General features: G+C 41.1%; 1 protein-coding gene across 23 annotated transcripts in view; it reads right to left on the bottom strand.

Annotated features, from left to right (window-relative positions):
* The window catches only part of KIF2A (kinesin family member 2A), a 71,364-nt gene extending 50,200 nt beyond the window's left edge, over positions 1-21,164 (bottom strand). For 15 of the 23 annotated variants that reach the window (XR_015148844.1, XR_015148845.1, XM_086361872.1 and 12 more), the window contains exon 1: positions 21,091-21,164. Coding sequence is in view for 8 of the 23 variants with exons in the window: in XM_086361868.1 (XP_086217994.1) it covers positions 21,091-21,154 (64 nt within the window). In the remaining 15 variants the exon portion in view is untranslated. Of the gene's footprint in view, positions 1-11,995; positions 12,958-21,090 lie in introns of those variants that run through there. The other 8 variants (XM_086361883.1, XM_086361878.1, XM_086361887.1 and 5 more) reach the window with 4 other exon arrangements.
* Between the last annotated feature and the right edge of the window lie 245 nt (positions 21,165-21,409).

The following is a 21,409-nucleotide window of genomic DNA, read 5'->3' as shown; positions in this document are numbered from 1 at the left end:
ACCATCTGAACCACCAAAGAATCAATATAAGGAATACAGAAAATACAGAAATCTGGAGATAAAGGCAATGGATTCCATTTTTGACCACTTTAATTAGAAATATCAGAGGAAGTCCATATGGTAATATTTGGAAGTTGGATCTGAAACTAAAGAGAAAGATTAGGTTTAAGGGGGCATTTTTAAAAAGTTTTTATTTAAAAAATTTAAATCTATTATGAAAATTTGTTATTGTTCAGTTGCTAAATCATGTCCAACTCTTTGAGACCCCATGGACCGTAGCATGCCAGGTTCCTCTGTCCATGGAATTTTCCAGACAAGAATACTGGAGTGGGTAGCCATTTCCTTATCCAGTGGATCATAGCAGATCAGGAAGCCATCTCTCCTGCACTGGCAGGTGGATTCTTTACCACTGAGTCACCAGGGAAGCCATTATGAAAATCACAAACATACAGATACCATTCATTCAGTTCCATTAATTTTACCAAATGGCCAATTCTATTGCCATTCCTCCCACCACCAATTTTGAAGCAAATCCCAGATATCATATCAATTTATCTATATTTACTTCAGTATGTATGGAGATATAATTTATGGGGTTTTCACATTCTCTTTTTAAAAGGAAATTCCTTCTTATGAATTTACTTTTTCTCTCCTCCCAGATGATTTAGTACAGCTAAAAGGGTTTTAAATAAATCGAACTACATGCCATTGATCTGTTTAAAAATAATATTAAGGATATGATCATGAGAGAAACCAAACCAAAATAAATCACCTTTACCACAGTTCAAGTTTAAAGTCTACTTCCCACTCTATGCTTGATTTTGTGCTTACTAAGGTTCCACTAACACTAGACATACTATATCACATATGCATATCTACACATATTATAGCAATCTTTCAACTCTGGTAACAAACACAGCTGACTTCACAATTAGGATTCCAATATGTCAAAAAACCTTATTCATCTCATATCAAAAAAACTGCAGTGTACTGGCTGACAATGCTAAATTAATCTGCTCTCTGTTAAAAGATCAAGAATGAGTGTTAGGATCAAAGCAGAACATACGTAAATATTCCAGGTGATACAGGGCAAGAAAAGGACTGCAGAAGTAAGAGGACACACAAGTGGATCACATTTTGATTTAGGCAACGGCTTCTTAGACATAACAAAAGCAGAGCAACAAAAGACAGACAGACCGGACTTCATCAAAATTCAAAACTGTTGTGCTTCAAAGGATACTAATCAAGAAAGAGAAAAGACAACCCATGCAATGGGTCAAAGTATCTGCAAAGCACATATGTGGGAAGAAAACACTATCTAGAATATTTACACAACTTTTACAACTCAACAATAAAAAGATAAATAACCTAATTTTTTAAGTGGGCAAAGGATTTGAAGAGATTTCTCCAAAGAAGATACACAAGTTTTGGCAAAGATGTGGAGAAACTGGAACCCTCAATTATTATTGGTTAGAGTGTAAAACGGAAAATATGGAAAACAGCATGGCAGTTCCTCTAAATGTTAAACATTAGTTTACATGATTCAGCAATTCCACTCATAGGTATAAATATATATACCCCAAAAAACTAAAAATATTATGTCCACACAATAACTTGTAGGTAAATGCTACTCACAATAGCAAAAAAAAAAAAAAAAAAAAAAGCAATTCAAATATCAATTGATGATTGAATAAGTAAAATGAATTATTATTTAGACACAGATAAGAATAAAGTGCCGAAACATACTATAACATGGATAAACTCTGAGCATGGATTATGCTAAGTCAAAGAAGTTAGACATTAAAGGTTGCATATTGAACGATTCTACCTATATGTAGGCTCTTCCTTGGTGGCTCAGATGGTAAAGAATCTCCCTGCAATGCAGAAATCCAGGTTCGATCAATGGGTCAGGAAGATACACTGGAGAAAGGAATGGCTACCCACTCCAATATTCTTGCCTGGAGAATTCCATGAACAAGAGGAGCCTGGCAGGCTACAGTCCATAGGGTCACAGAGACAGATGTGACTAATAATTTTACTTTTTGGGGCTACCTTGGTGGCTTAGATGGTAAAGAATTTGCCTGTAACGCAGGAGACCCAGGTTCAATCCCCTGGAGAATGGTTCCCTACTCTAGTATTCTTGCCTGGAGAATTCCAGGGACAGAGGATACTGGTGGGCTACATACAGTCCATGGGGTTGCAAAGAATTGCACACGACTAAGCGACTAACACTAACACACCTATATGTAATGTCCAGAACAGGCAAATCCATAAAGACAGAAAGCTGATTAATAGATGTTGGGGGCTGAAGTGAAGGAGAATGCAGTGACCACTAATGGACTACTAAAGGGGTATAGGTTTCTTTTCTGGGGTGATACAAATGTTCTGAAATCAGACAGTGGTAACAGTCACACAACTTTGGCATATACTTAAAATCACTGAACTGTACACTTTTAAATGGCAAATTTTCCCCCTTCACCTGGAAGTTTACTTTTTTTCCTTTTATTTACAAAGACATAATTGACATATAACATTATATTAGTTTCAGGTGTACAACATAATGATCTGTATCTACTGGGATATGATCACCACAATAAGTTGACATCCATCACCACACACAGCTACAATTTTTTTCTGGTGATGAGAATAGTCTTAGCAATTTTCAAATACACAATAAAATTTTAACTAGTCACCATATTGCATATTATATCCTATAATTTACTTATTTAATAATTGGAAGTTTGTACCTTTTGATACCCTTCTCCCATTTTCCTAACCCTCAAACCCCTCTACCTCCCACTTTAAACAACTATCAATCTATTTCAGGCACATGAGTTAAATGTTTTGTTTTCCGATTTCATATATAGGTGAGATTATATGGTATTTGTCTTTCTCTTTCTTACTTCACTTCACACAATGCCCTCAAAGACTATCCATGCTGTTGCAAAAGTTAAGATTTCTTTCTTTTTTACAGCTGAATATTCCATTGCGTATATGAAGACACACACACACCGCCCCCGCCCCTTGTATCTGCTTTATCCATCCATCCACTGATGGACACTTAAGTCAAATTCATGCACTGGCTTTTATAAATACTGTTGCAATGAACATGGAAAAGGCAGATATTTTTCCGAGACAGAACTTTGTTTCCACTAAACACCCAGAAATAGAATTGCTGCATTATATGGTAGTTTTATTTTTAATTTTTTGAGGGACCTCCATAATGTTTTTCATAGTGGCCACACCAATTTTGTTGTTGTTCAGTTGCTCAGTCGTGTCTGACTCCTTGTGATCCCATGGATTGCAGCACGTCAGATTTCCCTGTCCTTTACCATCTCCTGAGCTTGCTCAAACTCATGTCCATCAAGTCAGTGATGCCATCCAACCTCTTGTCCTCTGTCAGCCCCTTCTCCTCCTGCCTTCAATCCTTCCCAGCATCAGGGTCTTTCCCAATAAGTCGGCTCTTCACATCAGGTGGCCAAAGCATTGGAGCTTCAGTTTCAGCATCCTGAATATTCAGGACTGATTTCCTGTAGGATTGGTTTGCTTTCCTTGCAGTCCAGGGGACTCTCTTCTCCAACACCACAGATCAAAAACAACAATTCTTCGGCATTCACCTTCTTTGTGGTTCAACTCTCACATCTATACATGACTACTGGAAAAACCATAGCTTTGACTAGACAGACCTTTGTCTGCAAAGTAATGTTTCTGCTTTTTAATACGCTGTCTATAGATCTGTCATAGCTTTTTCCCAAGGAGCAAGCATCTCTAATTGCATGGCTGCAGTCACCACCTGCAGTGATTTTGGAGCCCAAGAAAATAATGTCTCTCACTCTTTCCATTGTTTCCCCATCTATTTGCCATGAAGTGATGGGACCAGATGTCATGATAAAGTTTTTTGAATGTTGAGTTTTAAGCCAGCCTTTTCACTCTCCTCTTTCACCATCATTAAGAGGCTCTTTAGTTCCTCTTCACTTTCTGCCATTAAGAGTAGTGTCATCTGCATATCTGAAGTTACTGATATTTCTCCTGGCAATCTTGATTCCGGCTGGTGTTTCATCCAGCTCAGCATTTTGCATGATGTACTCTGCATGTAAGATAAATAAGAAGGGTAACACCACACAGCTATGATGTACTCCTTTCCCAATGTAGAACCAGTCCGTTGTTCCATGTCCTATTCTAACTGCTGCTTCTGGACCTGCATACAGGTTTCTCAGAAGGCAGGAAAGTGGTCTAGTATACCCACCTCTTTAAGAATTTTCCAGTTTGTTGTGATCCACAGAGTTAAAGGCTGTAGCGTAGTCAATGAAGGAGATGTTTTTCTGGAATTCTCTTGCTTTTTCTATGATACAACAGATGTTGGCAATTTGATCTCTGGTTCCTCTGCCTTTTCTAAATCCAGCTTGAACTTCTGGGAGTTCTCGGTTCACATACTGTTGAAGACTAGCTTGGAGAATTTTGAGCCTTACTTTGCTAGCATGCAAAATGAGTGCAATTGTGCGATAGTCTGAACACTCTTTGGCATTGCCCTTCTTTGGGATCGGAATGAAAACAGACCTTTTCCAGTCCTGTGGCCACTGCTGAGTTTTCCAAATTTGCTGGCATAGTGAATGCAGCACTTTAACAGCATCATCTTTCAGGATTTGGAACAGCAAGTCTGGTAAGTCTCTTGTGGAGTCACTGCTCCTTTCTCCTGGGTCACGAAGCACACAAGGTTTTGTTGTGCCCTCTAAGAGTCAATTTCCCCAGTCCTATGGAAGTTCTGTAATCAAATCCCACTGGCCTTCGAAGGCAAATTCCCTGGGGGTTCTCAGTCCCTTTGTAGGATCCTCAGGTTGGGAAATCTGTTGTGGGTCCTAGAACTTTTGCAATAATGCGAGAACTTCTTTGGTATAATTATCATCCAGTTTGTGGGTCGTCTGCTCTACGGCTTTATAGTGGAGCTAATGATGACCTCCTCCAAGAGGACTTCACGCCATAGGCCATGCCACCCAGGTCTGCTGCAGCCAGAGCCCCTGTCCCCGCGGTAGGTCACTGCTGACCGGTGCCTCCGCAGGAGACACTTCAAACACTCAAAGGCAGGTCTGGTTCAGTATCCTGTGGAGGTCACTGCTCCTTTCCCTGGGTCCTGGTGTGCACAAGGCTTTGTTTGCACCCTCCAAGCATCTCTGGTGGGTCTAAGATTTGACTTTAAACACAATTCCCATAGTCAATTTTATAACATTTTAATTACCTCAAAAGGATACCCTTTTATCCTCAAAACAGTACCCTTTTATCCTTAGCTATTACCTCCCCATTCCTCCAATAATCACTAATAATCATAAGCAATCACTAGTCTTTTTGTCTCTATAGAGATTAAGTTAATTGATTCTGGTCTAAAACAATCAGACAATTTACTTAAGTGAGTTAACCAAGTACAAACTGATAGAAATATAGGCAAATAATTCATTAGTATAATCTACTTTTACTGTGCTCAGAGTTTGAAAAATCCCAATTCTTTAGTAAGGCTGTTCAAGTTTATTGGGTTAAAAACAATAATGTCCATTTTTCAAATTTTTTAATTAAAAAAATCACTTTCTGCTCATAATCAGACACAATACACGAAATCTTATTTTTTTATACTGGCTTTCACAACACAATAACTTGAGTGTTTTTCATTATATGTCCAGATCTCATAAACACTACCTGTCACCTTCTATGGGCCATTTAACTTCAGAAAAAAACATTCTCTAGGCCCAGTATGAATTCCATGATCCAAGCTAGCAAAGCTCAAAAATATATTTTTGTATCCTGTATGGACAGGGGTATGAGGAAACAGGCACGCTTGCAAACAAGAAGGTAAATTCACATACTCTTTATGAAAGCAAACTGGCAAGATGTGTCAACTTTTAAAACATACAATTTTCTGCCCCAGCGATCATCCATCCTTTTAGGACTTTATCTTACAGATATAATCATGCATGTAAAAAATGACGTAAGTTCAAGGTTATTCACTATTGTACTAGCTGTACAATAGCTACAGAATGGGCATAACCTTTAGTGGCATATTAAATCACTAATAAAATACAGCTATGAAAAAGAATAAGTGAGGTAAGTCAGAGGAAGACAAACATCACATGCTATTGCTTATAGGAATCTAAAAAAAACTGATACAAATGAACTTATTTACAAAAAAGAAACAGACTCAGAGAAGGAACTTATGGTTACCATGGAGGAAAGGGGGGACAGTGCAGAATGGGAGTCTGGGATTGACATGTACGCACTACTATATTTAAAACAGATAACCAACAAGGACCTACTGGATAGCACAGGGAACTCTGCTTACTTAATATTCTGTAATAATCTAAATGGAGAAAGAATCTGAAAAAGAATAATACACTTGTAATGAACACAACTATACTCCAATATAAAATAAAAATTAAAAAAAGAAAAATAATTTTTATTTACATACTCAAAGGTTCTCCAAGAGATTGTTATTATTAAATGAAAATAAAATCACGAAGCAGGGCTTCCCTGGTGGTCCAATGGTTAAGGATCCACTCACCAATGCAGGGGACAAAGGTCCAATCCCTGCTCCAGGAAGATCCCACCTGCTGCGAGGCAACTAAGCCCATGTGCCGTAATTACTGAGCCAGCGCTCTGGAGCCCGTGAGAGCCACAGCTATCAAATCCACTCGCTGCAACTGCTGAAGCCCACTTTCCCTAGAGCCTGTGCTCTACAAGAGAAGCCACTGCAGTGAGAAGCCTATGCACTACAACTTGCCCCAACCAGAGAAAAGCCTATGCAGCAATGAAGGCCCAGCACAACCAAAATTAAGTAAATAAATTTTTTAAAACAGCAATGACATTTGGGACTTCACTAGCGGTCCAATGGATAAGACTCCAAACTCCCAATGCAGGGGACCGAGGTTTGATCCCTGCTCAGGGAACTAAGATCCTACATATTGCAACTAAGCCTGTGCGCTGTACTGAGTCTAGAGAACCCCTCTCACCCCACCTAGAGAAGCCTTCCGAGCAACAAAGAGGCTGTGTGCTGCAATGAAGACCTAGCACAGCCAAATGAATAGATAAGAAAAGCAATGACACGTACTGAGTTAAGTCATATTCTTAATACCTGGAGGATGAACACAAATCGACTCTTATCAGAATGTCAAAATCTGAATAGACATAGTGACAGAATAGCACAGATAGTTATTCCTTTATTTAGCAAATAGATCATTTATTAAGTATATAGAGGTCCTGTGCTAGGCACTGTGGATATGACAAAACTGGAGTATGACCAGAGACAACAGAACACGTAAGACTGTCCTGATTGTTCTGACAGAGTAAACAGGTGGATTCAGAGAACATAAAGCAGGGGACCCATCCCAGTCTAGGAATCAAAGAAGGATGAAATGTTTAACAGAGACAAAAAGGAGCAACAGCAGTTAGATACGTTAGGTACAAATTCTAAGAGTTCAGTGTGTCTGGAGTGCCTCAGGTCAGTGGCAAGGAATGACAGTGGAGAGGAAGGCAGACGGTTCAGCGTATACAGTAACCTATGTTACAGACCTGGGCTTTACCCAAAGTGTAATTGAGATAGAGGAAGTTATTTAAAAGTTTTAAGTAGGTGATCATGTTTGAAAGGTCATCCTGAAAGAGTAACCAAACCATAGGTAGAGAGACTTTAGGGTTATGAATTTGTGGCAGATGAGACATAATGCTAGCCTGACCAAAGTATAGTACAGGGTTGGGGAAAAAAGTGTATGGACTGAAGAAGCACTTAAGCAGTTAAATCAAGAGAACCTGATGATAGGACAGGAGGTTAAGAGAGAACTAGGAGTCAAGAAAGATAGCTAGGTTTCTGACTGGGGCAACAGGGTGAATGAAAGTGATAAGAGATACTGAACAAACAGATCTGGGGAACAGGTAATAGGTTCAATTTTGGACATGCTGGATTTGTGGTATTTATGAGCTATCCAAGTGGAAATAATCAGTAACACATTAGACATACAAATAGTACAGGTCTTCAGCTAGTCTGAGGTGAGGAGGAGCGTTAAGTTCACCCAGAGAGAATAGTGTGCAAGTACTGCAGTGTTAGGACCAAGCCCTGAAGAACACCAACAGTTAGAAACGAGAGTGAAAGATGCATCTTCGTAAATTAAGAAGGAAAGGTATGAGGGGTAGGAAGAAAATAAGTTTTATTTACTTTTACTTTAGTTAAGAAATGGCTCTTAATTAAACCCATGTGGCGGATTCATTTCGATATTTGGCAAAACTAATACAATATTGTAAAGTTTAAAAATAAAATAAAATTAAAAAAAAAAAATATGACAAAAAAAAAAAAATTAAACCCAAAAGAGCAGGGAGGGTTTTTAGTTTTACACCAAGAATTTTTCAATTGCACTATAGCTGATTTACAATACTGTGTTAGTTTCAGGTGTACAGCAAAGTGATTCAGTTATACACATTCTTTTTCAGATTCTTTTCCATTTTTAGGTTATTATAAGACACTGAATATAGTTTCCTGTGTTATACAGCAAATCCTTGTTGTTTATCTATTTTATATATAGTGGCATGTATCTGTTAATCCCATACTCCTAATTTATCTCTCCCCTAACTTCCTCTTTGGTAACAAGTTTTTTCTATGTCTATGAGTCTGTTTCTGTCCTATAAATAAGTTCATTTGTATTATTTTTTAAAGTCCACATATAGTGATATAACATGTCTTTCTCTGTCTGACTTACTTCGCTTAGTGTGATAATTTCCTTCTTTCTTTTTGGCCAAACCTCATGGCTTGTGTGATCTTAGTTCCCTGACCAGGGATTGAACTGGACCACTGTACTGGAAATGCCAAGTCCTAACCACTGGATCGCCAGGAATTCCCCAGTATGGTAGTTTCTAGGTTCATCCAAGTTGCTGCAAGTGGCAATACTTCATTCTTTTTTTATGGCTGAGTAATATTCTTTTTGTGCATGCACACACACACACATCTTTAACCATTCACCTGTTGATGGACACTTATCCACATCTTGACTATTATAAACAGTGCTGCTATGAACATTGGGGTGCATCTACCTTTTTGAATTAGTTTTCATCTTTTCTGGACATACGCACAGGAATGAGATTTTTAGTTTGTTTTTTTTTAATGAAGTATGTGCTACGTTGCTTCAGTTGTGTCCGACTCTTTGCAACCCCATGGACTGTAGCCCATCAGGCTCCTCTACCCATGGAATTTTCCAGGCAAGAATACTGGAGTATGTTATCATACCCTGCTCCACGGGATCTTCACAACCCAGGGATGAAACCTGTGTCTCTTGTGTCTCCCGCAGTGGCAGGCAGATTCCTCAATATTAGCACCACCTGGGAAGCCATAAAGTGAACGTGAAGTCGCTCAGTCGTGTCCAACTCTTTGCAACCCATGGACTGTAGCCTCCCAGGCTCCTCTGTCCATGGGATTTCCCAGGCAAGAGTACTGGAGTGGGGTGCCATTTCTGCTACTTTATGTATGACCTTGGACAAGTCAATTTCCTCACTACAGAAAAACAAGCAAGTTTTGACCGATAGCAGTATTTCATTAGAGAGCTGTCTGTGCTTAAATTTTAAGACTTACTTCATTAATCAGGGTTTCAAATTTGTTCCAATTTCCTAAGAACCATTTAGGTAAATCACTATATCCATTTCTCTTTAGGCTGTCCATAGTAAACTTCAGGCTTAAAAATACCATGTTCCTCACCTTCCAAAATGCAATGCTATTTACACTCCCAACTAAGCTTTCATGCTATGCTATGCTATGCTAAGTCACTTCAGTCGTGTCCGACTCTGTGTGACCCCACAGATGGCAGCACACCAGGCTCCCCTGTCCCTGGGATTCTCCAGGCAAGAACACTGGAGTGGGGTGCCATTTCCTTCTCCAATGCATGAAAGTGAAAAGAGAAAGTGAAGTTGCTCAGTCTCGTCTGACTCCTATCAACCCCATGGACTGCAGCCCACCAGGCTCCTCCATCCATGGGATTTTCCAGGCAAGTGTACTGGAGTGGGGTGCCACTGCCTTCTCCGAAGCTTTCACAGGATGACACATAATTAGATTTCATATGTATATCTTAAGAACACGAATTACCTAAAGTTTAACTAGAACAGGTAAACTCTTATTTAAACTAGACCTTGGCCAATTTCAAGGAAGAAGCTTCTAGTACACTACTTGGACATTTGTTATAGTATTTGAATTATAACTCAAAATGTCTGTGGGCCAAAGTAAAGAGATGGAGCTGAAGCTGGTAAGCATTATCTGAATCCTCTCATTGCACTACAGCTCACTTAAAAATTCTGTCAGCAAACCCCAAGTCTCTCATATTGGCCAACAGACTAAAGATAACAAAAAATGAAGAGCAAAAACAACCCTATTGGGTTCTTATTCTTAAAATGTATAAACCCTTGTCATTCATCACCCCTAAAGCTTGCATCCACCTCCCTCCTTTAAAAGCAGTTTTAAGAGCAGTAGTTTTCGAAACTGGTCAGAAGGTACAGAAATCTTCCATATATCCTTTGCCCGCACATACGCATAGCCTCCTATATAATGTCAACATCCCACACTGCGAACACTTGTTACAATCAATGAACGTACACCGGCACATCATTACTATTCAAAGTACATATTTTACACTAGAGTTCACTTTTGGTATCGTATCTTGAGTTTTGACAAATTTACAACATGTAACCACCATTTCAAAATCATAAGGAATAATTTTACTGCCCCAAAAATCCACTGGGTTCTGTCTACTCATCCTTTGCTTTGTTGTTGTTCAGTTGCTGAGTTGTGTCCAACTCTCTGCCACCCCACGTACTGCAGCACACCGGGATTCCCTGTCCATCACTGTCTCCACTGAGTCAGTGATGCCACCCAACCATCTCATCCTCTGTTGCCCCCTTCTCCTCATGCCCTCAATCTTTCCCAGCATCAGGGTCTCTTCCAGTGAGTCAGCTCTTTGCAGGAGGTGGCCAAAGTATTGGAGCTTCAGCCTCAGCATCAGTCCTTCCAATGAATATTCAGGGTTGATTTCCTTTAGGATTGACTGGTTTGATTTTGCTGTCCAAGGGACTCTCAAGAGTCTTCTCCAGCATCACAATTCGAAAGCATCAATTCTTCGGCACTCATCCTTCTTGACGGTCCAACTTTGACATCCATACACGACTACTGAAAAACCGATTTTTAACTCCTAAACTGCAAATAGTAGCTAAGAGATTCTAAATGCTGAAATGACATTCAGAATCTTGAGGATGAAAACGGAAGGCAAAAGTCAGGGCAGAAAAAAATAGGCCAAAAATAAGAGCAAAGGAAAAGTAAAGGAGAGCAGCTGCATTTTAAGAATCAAAACACTCCACCCCTTAAAGAGCCAAAGCCAGATCCTTTAAGTACGGTTTTTCCTTTCCATTCCCTTCTAGGAATTCTAAGAGGGTCTTGGCTAATACACTATAACTGAGTCTTAAGTAGGCAAAGCAGTGATAGCTTAAGTAAATTCCTGATCTCCATATAAACATTTACTGGAAGTGACTCAAACCTTAGACCCACTCACTTTTAAAACACTAGTGGCAAAACTATGAACACCCGAGCTGGATGCTCTCTGATAGCACACTGTACACTGGCTCTACAGTTCTCTATGCTGTATTCATGAATAGGATTAGCTTGATTAAACAGACTGAAGAGATTTTATAACCCACACTCAGACTTTTCAAACGCTAAGTCCATTCTTTTCAACACATCTGCCCTTTACTCGGCACAAGTGATATATGCATACAGCATCAACTCTTTTTCCAGTATTCTGTATCTCACCTGTTTCTTAATCATTGCCTACCCTCCTCGACTGATGCAATCCTAGCCTTGCTAGTTCCATTTTCAGTACTTCTCCCCCTCTAATCTATCACTAATCACTAGCTGCCTATTACTGCTCTTAGGAGATTAAGTCCTACAGTAGTTTCCAAGTGTCCTAGCAGTTAATTCCAAGATGCATTACCTTACCTTTGTTGCCAAGTCTTTAATAAGGTGCCCCAGATTACTCCTCCTTTTTCCTCTCCTCATCTATCACCTTCTCATTGTTCAGCAGTTCAGTTGCTAAGTCACGTCCGACTCTTTGTGACCCGCATGGACTGTAGCTTGCCAGGCTCCTCTGTCCATTGTGATTCCCAGGCAAGTATACTGGAGTGGGCTGCCATTTCCTTCTCCAGGGGATCTTCCCGGACCAGGGATCGAACCCATGTCTCCTGCATTGGCAGGCTGATTCTTTACCACTGAGCCACCGGGGAAGCCCTGCTATGCCAGGTTTAAATGCCCTTTACCTGACAGTCCTCCACTTCCAACTCACATGTGGTGCCATGTGCCTGGAATCCCTCATTCCCCCCAAGACAGTCTACTGGTCATCTTCCATCATTTTAACTTCACTTGCCATGAGGTCTTGTCAGATCACTGTTAGAAAATGCTACTTTTTCTAACATAATGGATCATAACTCTGGGTGTATACTAGAATCATCAATGTGCATAAAGCTGTTTCACCAGTGTAGTTGTCTTAAATACTGAGGCCCTGGCTTCATATCAGACCAATTAAAACAGAATCTCTGGGCAAAGTACCCAGATACTGGTGGTGACAGGTGGGGAGTTGTTTATATTTGGTTGTTTTTTCCAAAGCCCTACATGTGATTTTAATAAGCAATCAGGGCCATGAACCACTACATTAACTCTACCCAGGCTAGAAACAGAACTCCCGTAACATTTATGCTCCCTAAACATATCCACATCCCTAAAATACACTTACTACATAGCCTTGACCAACGCATATAATGTGAATATCTAAAATAGTCCATCATGAGGCTTAAGCACTTTACAGTAGTTTATACACTCAAGTGTAGGGTTTCACTTTTGTAAAATGGGGAAGATACTGTATACATTATAGGGATGTCACAAAAGTCAAATAAGATACTGGATATTATACACTTAGCAAAACAAAAGAATTATAAAAGGCACAAACGTTAAACCCCTTCAGATATCAAGAATAACACATGGATTCACTTTTTAAGAAACAACACTTAAGTGGCAGTATGGAAGACATAGCTATCTGGATGAGGCTGAGTAGGGAGCTCCTGGCCAAGAGCTCTAATCAAAGGGTCATTCATAGTATAAACACTGGACAAATTTTTACCGCAAGAATGTCCCATCCTGATCCAAACTTTCCTTTAAAAAAATCCTATTTAGGTGAAATCTGGTTAAAATTAATGCCAAAAACCAATTTAAAAAAAACCTGGAGACAAAGTCTTCGAAAGTAAGTAAAACACAGCCCTGGGACATGGCTGATTCTTACAGGCCCTTGGCCACATCATGTGAGGAGGCTGTTCTCACACAGAAGAACCGGCAGCTGGCTCTATCTGCTTCCGTGGTCCCTGTGTTTACAAGCATCCCAACATAGGATATCCAGAGAGGAACCTGCTGCCAGGGACTGGTCTGCCAGAAATTTAAAATGGAATAAACTTCACTCCTTTAGGCATCAAAACAAAGATTAAAAGGTATAAAGTAAAAATTTCAGACGTCCGTGTTCCTTGTCGCTCGCTGCAGCGCCTGGCGCCCGGGAAGAGGTGGTTGTGAGGGAAACCTGCTCTCGGCTAAAAAAAAAAAAAAAAAAAAAATTCAAATGAATATTAGAGAACAGAAAATAGGCTAAGAATAACAATGCCAATTTCAACTGACTGACAAGGGCTACCAGGACTGGTGGTGCTGTATTTTAAGAAGAATTCTGAGAGTGAATATACCGGTTCATCAGGGAAGCATGCCATGTGAGATAATGGATACTGTAATGGGCAGAGGATGCAAAAGGGGCAGCATCCTGGATGACAGATATTTTCCATTCAGAAGGCTCATAACTTAGACAGTATAATCTAAGAATCTGTATCGGAAAAGGTAAGTGGCAATGATGTACACACAGAATAGCACAGTTCTATCAGAACTCATCATACTACGTAAAAATCACTTGTTTCTGAGGGCAGGAACTTCAACACCTATCAGAATGCCTTATATGCAACTATGAACAAAGGCATATTTCGGGCTTCCCTGATGGGTCAGTGGTAAAGAAATTGCCTGCCAATGCAGGAAACACGGGTTTGCTCCCTGATTCAGGAAGCTCCCACACGCCACAGAACAACTAAGCTAGCGTGCCACAACTACTGAGCCTGGGCTCCAGAGCCCGTGAGTTCCAACGACTGAGCCCACCTGCTGCACTACTGAAGTCCGCGTGCCCTAGAGCCTGTGCTCCGCAACGAGAGAATCACCACTAGAGTCGCTCCCATTGGCCACATCTAGCAGCAACGAAGACCCAGCACAGCCAAAAATAAATAAATAAAGTATTTAAAGGTATATTTAATTAACTCTGTAATAAGGAAACAAAGAATTATGAGATCACATTATTTTGTGATATGGCATAATCACTTAAGGTCTATACACAAAAATACTCTCTCACTCTAGTAAAAGCCCATTTGAACAGCAAGCTGATTGCAGTAGGTACAGAGAAAAATACGCAATACTCCAAATGGGAAAGGCCAGTACTAGATTTAGAAGCACAATTTTTAGAAGGGACACTCCTCCCCTCATTTTAATCTTGAGTGTGCATGTGCTCAGTTGCTCAGTCATGTCTGAGTGCCCCATGGACTGTAGCCAGCCAGGCTCCTCTGTCCACGGAATTTTCTAGGCAATACTGGAGTGGGTTGCCATTTTCTCCTCCACAGGATCTTCCCAACACAGGGATCAAACCCACGTCTCTTACATCTCCTGCATTAGCAGGGGGATTCTTTACCACTAGTGCCACTTGGGAAGCCTTTACCCTTGGGAGATAGTAGCAAAAAGTTAAATGAAAGGTTAACCAACGATGAAACGATACTCCATTTCAGTTTGTGTAAGCTTTCACTAGACATATCCCATGATCAGCAATTTGTATTTAGTTCTCATACACACAGTATATGTCACAGCATCCACTATGTGTAATTAAGCACTTAAATGCTTAATATGGTGAGGTTCTAACATCTATTTTCACTTAGACACTATAACAATATTAGTACTATTTTAATTACAAGAGTTAGTGTGTGACAGAAGGGCAATCCTCCTATATTTGCTCCACAACTGGACCACAAGAGTGAAAAACTAGTTTTACCCAGGATTTAAAAACTGTATCTATTCTCAAGCTCAAAACTACAACCTCAAAACAAACACCTTAAAAGATTACTTCAAGTTACAGGACAGAGGTGTTAAAAGCAAAGTGGGTGGTTAATTCTAAGAATTAAGCTTTGCAAAAGATAAGTGTAATATTAATGACAAGTATTATTTGTGACTAGAAAGAATGGGTCTGGATATCTCTCAAGGGAATCTTGGTCTGGATTTTCCATACTTGTACCTTCTTCCTACAAGTATGGAAATGAGCTTAATTGGCTCTTTGCTATTTTCTCTAGATATTTTAAAAAATTATCACGCATTAACAACAAATAGCCTTTCCCCACAGTTGGAAAATTTTTGTCACAAAATTCAAGTGACTAGGCAAAGAATATAGATTTCTTTCTGTGGTAGTTCTGGAAGCAACAAGTGACAGACTATTGAAAAGGGGCTTTAAAACCTTAGATTCAAGAATCTTAACATTTATAGTTAATACAATATGACAAATCAATTTGATCTCACTAGTTGGGCAAATTTAAGCAACATTACTAATTGTAGGTTATCTAAAGCTAAAGAGGCTTTTATATCTCAAAAAATAAAAAGTGATTAACTTCATACTATCATCAGCAAACATTTGCCAGCATCTAAAGTGAGCTGGGAGCAAAAGGACTCAGGTTTTGGTCCAAGTCAAGCCTCTTTATTAACCATATGATCTTGCCAAGTTCTCCAACCTCAGATTCTTCACCTATAAAGCAATGAATCTGCCACCCAATTACCCTACTTACCTCACAGGGTTTCTAGGAGGACCCAGGTAGATAACCTATTTGAAAAATTATGAAGACCTAAAATATATAACCAACATCACGCTGATCACCATGTAAAAAGAAATCATTAATCCACAATTTTGCTTTATTGACAATGCCAACGCCTTTGACTGTGTGGATCACAACAAACTGTGAAAAATTCTTAAAGAGATGGGAACACCAGACCACCTGACCTGCCTCCTGAGAAATCTGTATGCAGGTCAAGAAGCAACAGTTAGAACTGGACATGGAACAACAGACTGGTCCCAAACAGGGAAAGCAGTACATCAAGGCTGTATATTGTCACCCTGCTTATTTAACTTATTACATTATGTGAAATGCCAGGCTGGATGAAGCACAAGCTGGAATCAAGACTGCCAGGAGAAATCACAATAACCTCAGATATGCAGATGACACCACCCTTATGACAAAAAGCGAAGAACTAAAGAGCCTCTTGATGAAAGTGAAGAGGAGAGTGAGAAAGTTGGCTTAAAACTCAACATTCAGAAAACCAAGATCATGGCATCTGGTCCCATTACTTCATGGCAAATAGATGGGGAAACAATGGATACAGTGAGAGACTTTATTTTGGGGGGCTCCAAAATCATTGTAGATGGTGACTGCAGCCATGAAATTAAAAGATCCTTGCTCCTTGGAAGGAAAGCTATGATCAATCTAGAGAGCATATTAAAAAGCAGAGACATTACTTTGCCAACAAAGATCTGTCTAGTCAAAGCTATGGTTTTTTCAGTAGTCATGTATGGATATAAGAGTTGGACATAAGGAAAGCTGAACACCAAAGAATTGATGCTTTTGAACTGTGGTGTTGGAGAAGACTCTTGAGAGCCCCTTGGACTGCAAGGAGATCCAACCAGTCCATCCTAAAGGATATCAGTCCTGAATATTCACTGGAAGGACTGGTGCTGAAGCTGAAACTCCAATACTTTGGCTACCTGATGTGAAGAACTGACTCACTAAAAGACCCTGATGCTGGGAAAGATTGAAGGCAGAAGAAGGGAACAACAGAGGATAAGACGGTTGGATGGCATCACCGACTTGATGGACATGAGTTTGAGTAAGCTCCAGGAGTTGGTGATGGATGGGGAAGCCTGGCGTACTGGAGTCCACTGGGTCGCAAAGAGTCAGACATGCCTGAGCGACTGAATTGACCTGAACTGAATCCACAATTCCCTCCATTCCACTCACTCCATAATCAAAATCACATAACTGTACCAAAAGGAACTATACTGCTATGTGGTTCATTTTTATTAACTAAATTCACAGTCCATTCTCTAAAAGCCTGTCTAATGACAGGGAAAAGTAAATGAGCAGAAGAATAAATGTGGCAAAACAGGTAGTGAATTAGGTTACTAAAATCTTTTCTAAGATGGCCTGCCCTAAACTCCAAGATTCCTGATGGGTCCTTTGAAATCTTTCCTCTGGATTTCAGATGCTTAATTAAAGCACTCTTTTCACTGTTTAATTAAGAAACAGATGTATTTTTTCCTCTCACAATTTTTGAGTTTTGTGACCTAGTAAACATACCACAACACTTTTTACCGGATCATTCCAACTGGGCTCTCTAACGCTGCTCTCCAATGGCTTTCCCATGAGTGAGAAGCAATTTCCGACTTCTCAACTGGAATAGAGAATTCTTCCTTTCCTGTCACAGTTGATAGTTTGGTTTCTAGGCTACATTAAGCCAGGCTCTTGGCTTCCACTGTATGAATCTAGACAAGTCACTTACAGTGACTTGGGACTCAATTTCCACATCTTTAAAAAATGAGAACTTGATTATCTCCAAGGATCTGTCTGGTTGAAATAGTGCATGAGTCTCTTCAGATCACATTTATCAATTACGTGACTAAGACACCTCGAAGAGTAATTCCATCGTGGCTGCAGCTTCCAAATATGCAAAACATTTCTCATCATTCCCCCAGCCTCCAAAGGATAGTCAAAGCTACTGTAGAACAAACAAGAAATAATTTAACAATACAGTTTTGTGTGTGTGAGGTCTCCTAATGAAGACTACCTAGCTACACAACAGTTAAGATTGCAGTTTTTAGAGTCATTAGATTCAAAAAGAAACTGAATCAGAAAGATAATAGAAAGACACATGCAAGAAAACAAACATTGAGTGTTCATTTCCACAAACCAGTCCAATCTCATGCCAGGTTATTTCCTATGGGTAGGAATAATCTTAGGAGTCCAAGCCTAACCTCTGTCACTTTTAATCTTAGAATACCAAAACAGTCAGTAAGCCTTTTCTAGATCACTCAATTTCAATGAACACTGGGAATCTTGAACTAAGAGGCCTGAATGAGGCAGTAGGGTGGGGGTGGGGAGCAGAATAAAGCAGCAGCAGCACAGGATAAGCATAGATGGAACTGTTTTCCTTCCAGGTAAGATTTTGTCGTAATGATTAATCAAAACAACATTAGAAAACTAAGTCCAATAATGAGTGATTCACTCAAAAACTATATGCAACGAACTCATCGAGGAGCAGATGAATTCTGGGAATTTAAAATCCTGTAATGCCCAGGCTGTGGCTGAAGTGGGAGTGGGCAGTCTGCCATCTATCAATAGCATTCTCCATACCACCCCTTCTCTGGTGCAGTCTGAAAACATAATATTAAGAAAAATGTACCCAAACATTAATACTTGAGGAAATATGCTGTCTCATGAGTCTCCTAATGACTTAGGAATCCAGTGACTGACTGGCCATCCAGTTTTAGTAATTAGTGAAAACATACTGGGAATTAGTTTTGAGCAGGGTGTTGAAAGATACTAACAAGTCCACATTAATTACCTAGAAATTTTTTTTTTTTATATATGAGCATCGCGGATGGGAGAAGCATGCTCAGAAACAAGGACAAGGATCACCACTTAGCAAGCATGCAGAGAAACATCAAAATCACCAGTGAACAGCAGTCTAGAACACCCCTCTTCACTCATGTGGTTTCCTCTGTCTCAGGCATTACGTTAGTGCTCATCCAACTACAAAGTTTATTTGTTACAAAGATCACTAGTGTTTTATCCAAATAGACAGACCATAGAAATGGGCGGAAACAAAACAGCTTCTTTAAAGTGAAAAAGGGAAGGCTTTCGGTGAGTCTCCCAGACATCAATTTCTACTGTGAAACACCACTACCCAATGCAAATGATCATTTCCTTAAGTTCTCTGCTTATCTGTTACCTTCAACTCTACTATGCACCTGAGGAGCATAAATACATACATGACTGTAAGTTAAGATGAAATACACTGTAATGATTTCCATTATTTCTCCAGGGCAAACTGCTTTGAAATATGATTTTAGGTTACTAGCACTTATGTAAGAACACAAAGCTCTTAGATGTCTGGGTTTCTGGTATAGGCAGAAGATGAAGGCAGAAAGAGTACTAAATATAGTACTAAATAAAGAATATCCTAGAATCCCCCCAAAAACCAAAACTGTCTGCAGTCTGACACATTTAAAAAGATGTTAGCCTAGAAAACATAAAATTAACCAAACCTTTCAAGTATCATGATACTTTTTCTGATAAATTCTGTAGTTAAACCTACAATCACAGTTAAAAGTCTAAGAATGTAAAGAACTCACACATTTTATTGCTTCTCCCCCAAATTTTAAATAATATATATAAACCCTACTTTTACTAGTATACAGTGAACCTGCATTTACCTAAAAATGAAATTACAGTAACAGCACAGCCTAAGGAAAGCAATGAGAAAATATGAAGAAACCCCAACCAAAGTAAGAGACATCTCTTCCCCGCTAGTGTTATGGGTAACTTCTAAAGCTCAATGTGTTATAATTTATCTTTTCACATACTGCATAATAATGTTGACACAAATTATGTCAGATATAAGGAAAGGGAAAAAAATCATTAGCTGCACAGGGTCTTCCAATATATGTTATCACAGATAAACAAGGCAGTCAATCTAAGCTTCACATAACTTGATCAAACCTGTAGAAGCCTCTCGGTAGAGGCTGTAGATGAGACGGCGACAGTTACCATTGACTAGGCTAAACGATAATAAGCCATAACCTAAAGGCACAGGATTAGATACACCGCACGCCTCTCGGTATTACACACCTCTACTTCGTTCAATGTTTGGACTGAAACATAATTTTACCCGCCTCCATGCGTTTTCTCCTTTACAATATAAATGACTTCCAATCCTGGCTGGCTAGGGGCGTAAAACATTTTCCCCAAGAGAAACCTATAGAAAGAGACACAAGCCTAGGGCTTTTTCTCTCTTTATAATTTTAATTAGGCATGTGCCTCCACCTCGTCTTACACTTTTCTCTCGGTTACCTCTCAGGAGGGTGTGAGAATATCAACATCCGGTCGTCCACCCCCACCCTCTCAGGAGTGCCTCGCACAGACAAGGATCATCCTGCTCCTTCCCTTTCAGTCTCATCACCTTTGAGAAGCTTATCGAATACTTCTTCCCTTTGCTCCCCCACCCTTATTCATGGCTGAGCACCACAGGCTCCCCATCCTTCTTCCAAGGAAGGGACTGGCAAAAAAGAAAGAGGCATGCTCGAGAAATGAAAGACGAAGAAACCTGACAACCAAACAGCTTAAACCAATGGGGTTGGCCTTTCTCTCCCACCTTGGCCTCGGACCAGTAGTCGGTTCCCTAAATGCTGAAATCTCTGGTCTTCACGCTCTCCCCACCCCCCATCCCCTCAGAGATGAGGCCGGAAAATGAAAAGGCCGGGGTGAGCCGCGAGGCTGGGTCAATCCTATCGGAGCCTGCCGTCCCCGGGCGGGGGTCCCCGGGGAGGATGGAGATCGCGGGGGAGGAGCGGGGGGCCCCCCGACCCGGGACCCTCCGGCGCACCCACCCGAAGACAACCGGAGACCCCGGGACCCTTCCCCGTCGGCCTCCCCCCGGCCCAGGCCCCCGCAGGGCCCCTCCCCGGTTCGGCACTGCAGCGGCACCCGGGGCGGACCCCAAGCTGGCCTCACTCGCACACACGCCACACACAAAAGCGCCGCGGCCGCCGCCTTCCCGCCCCCACAGCCCGGCGGAGCAATCAATGAGGCGGCCGGCGCCCGCGTCTCCGCCGCGCACAGCCGACAGCCGGGCCGGACGGCAGGGGCGGCGGCGAGGCTCACCATCGCTCCGCTTGATCTCCACGTAAATCCCGATCTGGATCTTGCCGAAGTTGGCCGTTGCCATCACCTCATCTGGAGCAGCGGCGGCGGGCCGAGGGAGGGGGACCGGAGGGCGGAAAAGGCGGGGAGGGGGCGGGGTAGGTGTGGGAGGGGGAGCGGTTGCCCGCGGCCGCGCCGGCCCGGGCGACAGCGTGAACGCGAGCCGGGGCCGCGAGGAGCAGCGGCGGGCTAGCAGGCAGAGGCCCCGGGCCTGCAGGCCGGCGGGAGGACGCGCACGCCGGGGCGTCGGGGTGAAGCGAGGGCCGGGGCGGTGCGGCGG

This window comes from Bos grunniens, chromosome 20 (assembly GCF_055505025.1).
Source record: "Bos grunniens cultivar Pamir isolate PY7600 chromosome 20, Bosgru_T2T1.0, whole genome shotgun sequence".
NCBI classification, from domain to species: Eukaryota; Metazoa; Chordata; class Mammalia; order Artiodactyla; family Bovidae; genus Bos; species Bos grunniens.
Note: the sequence above shows the minus strand (reverse complement) of the source record. Positions and strands in the feature narration are given on the sequence as shown.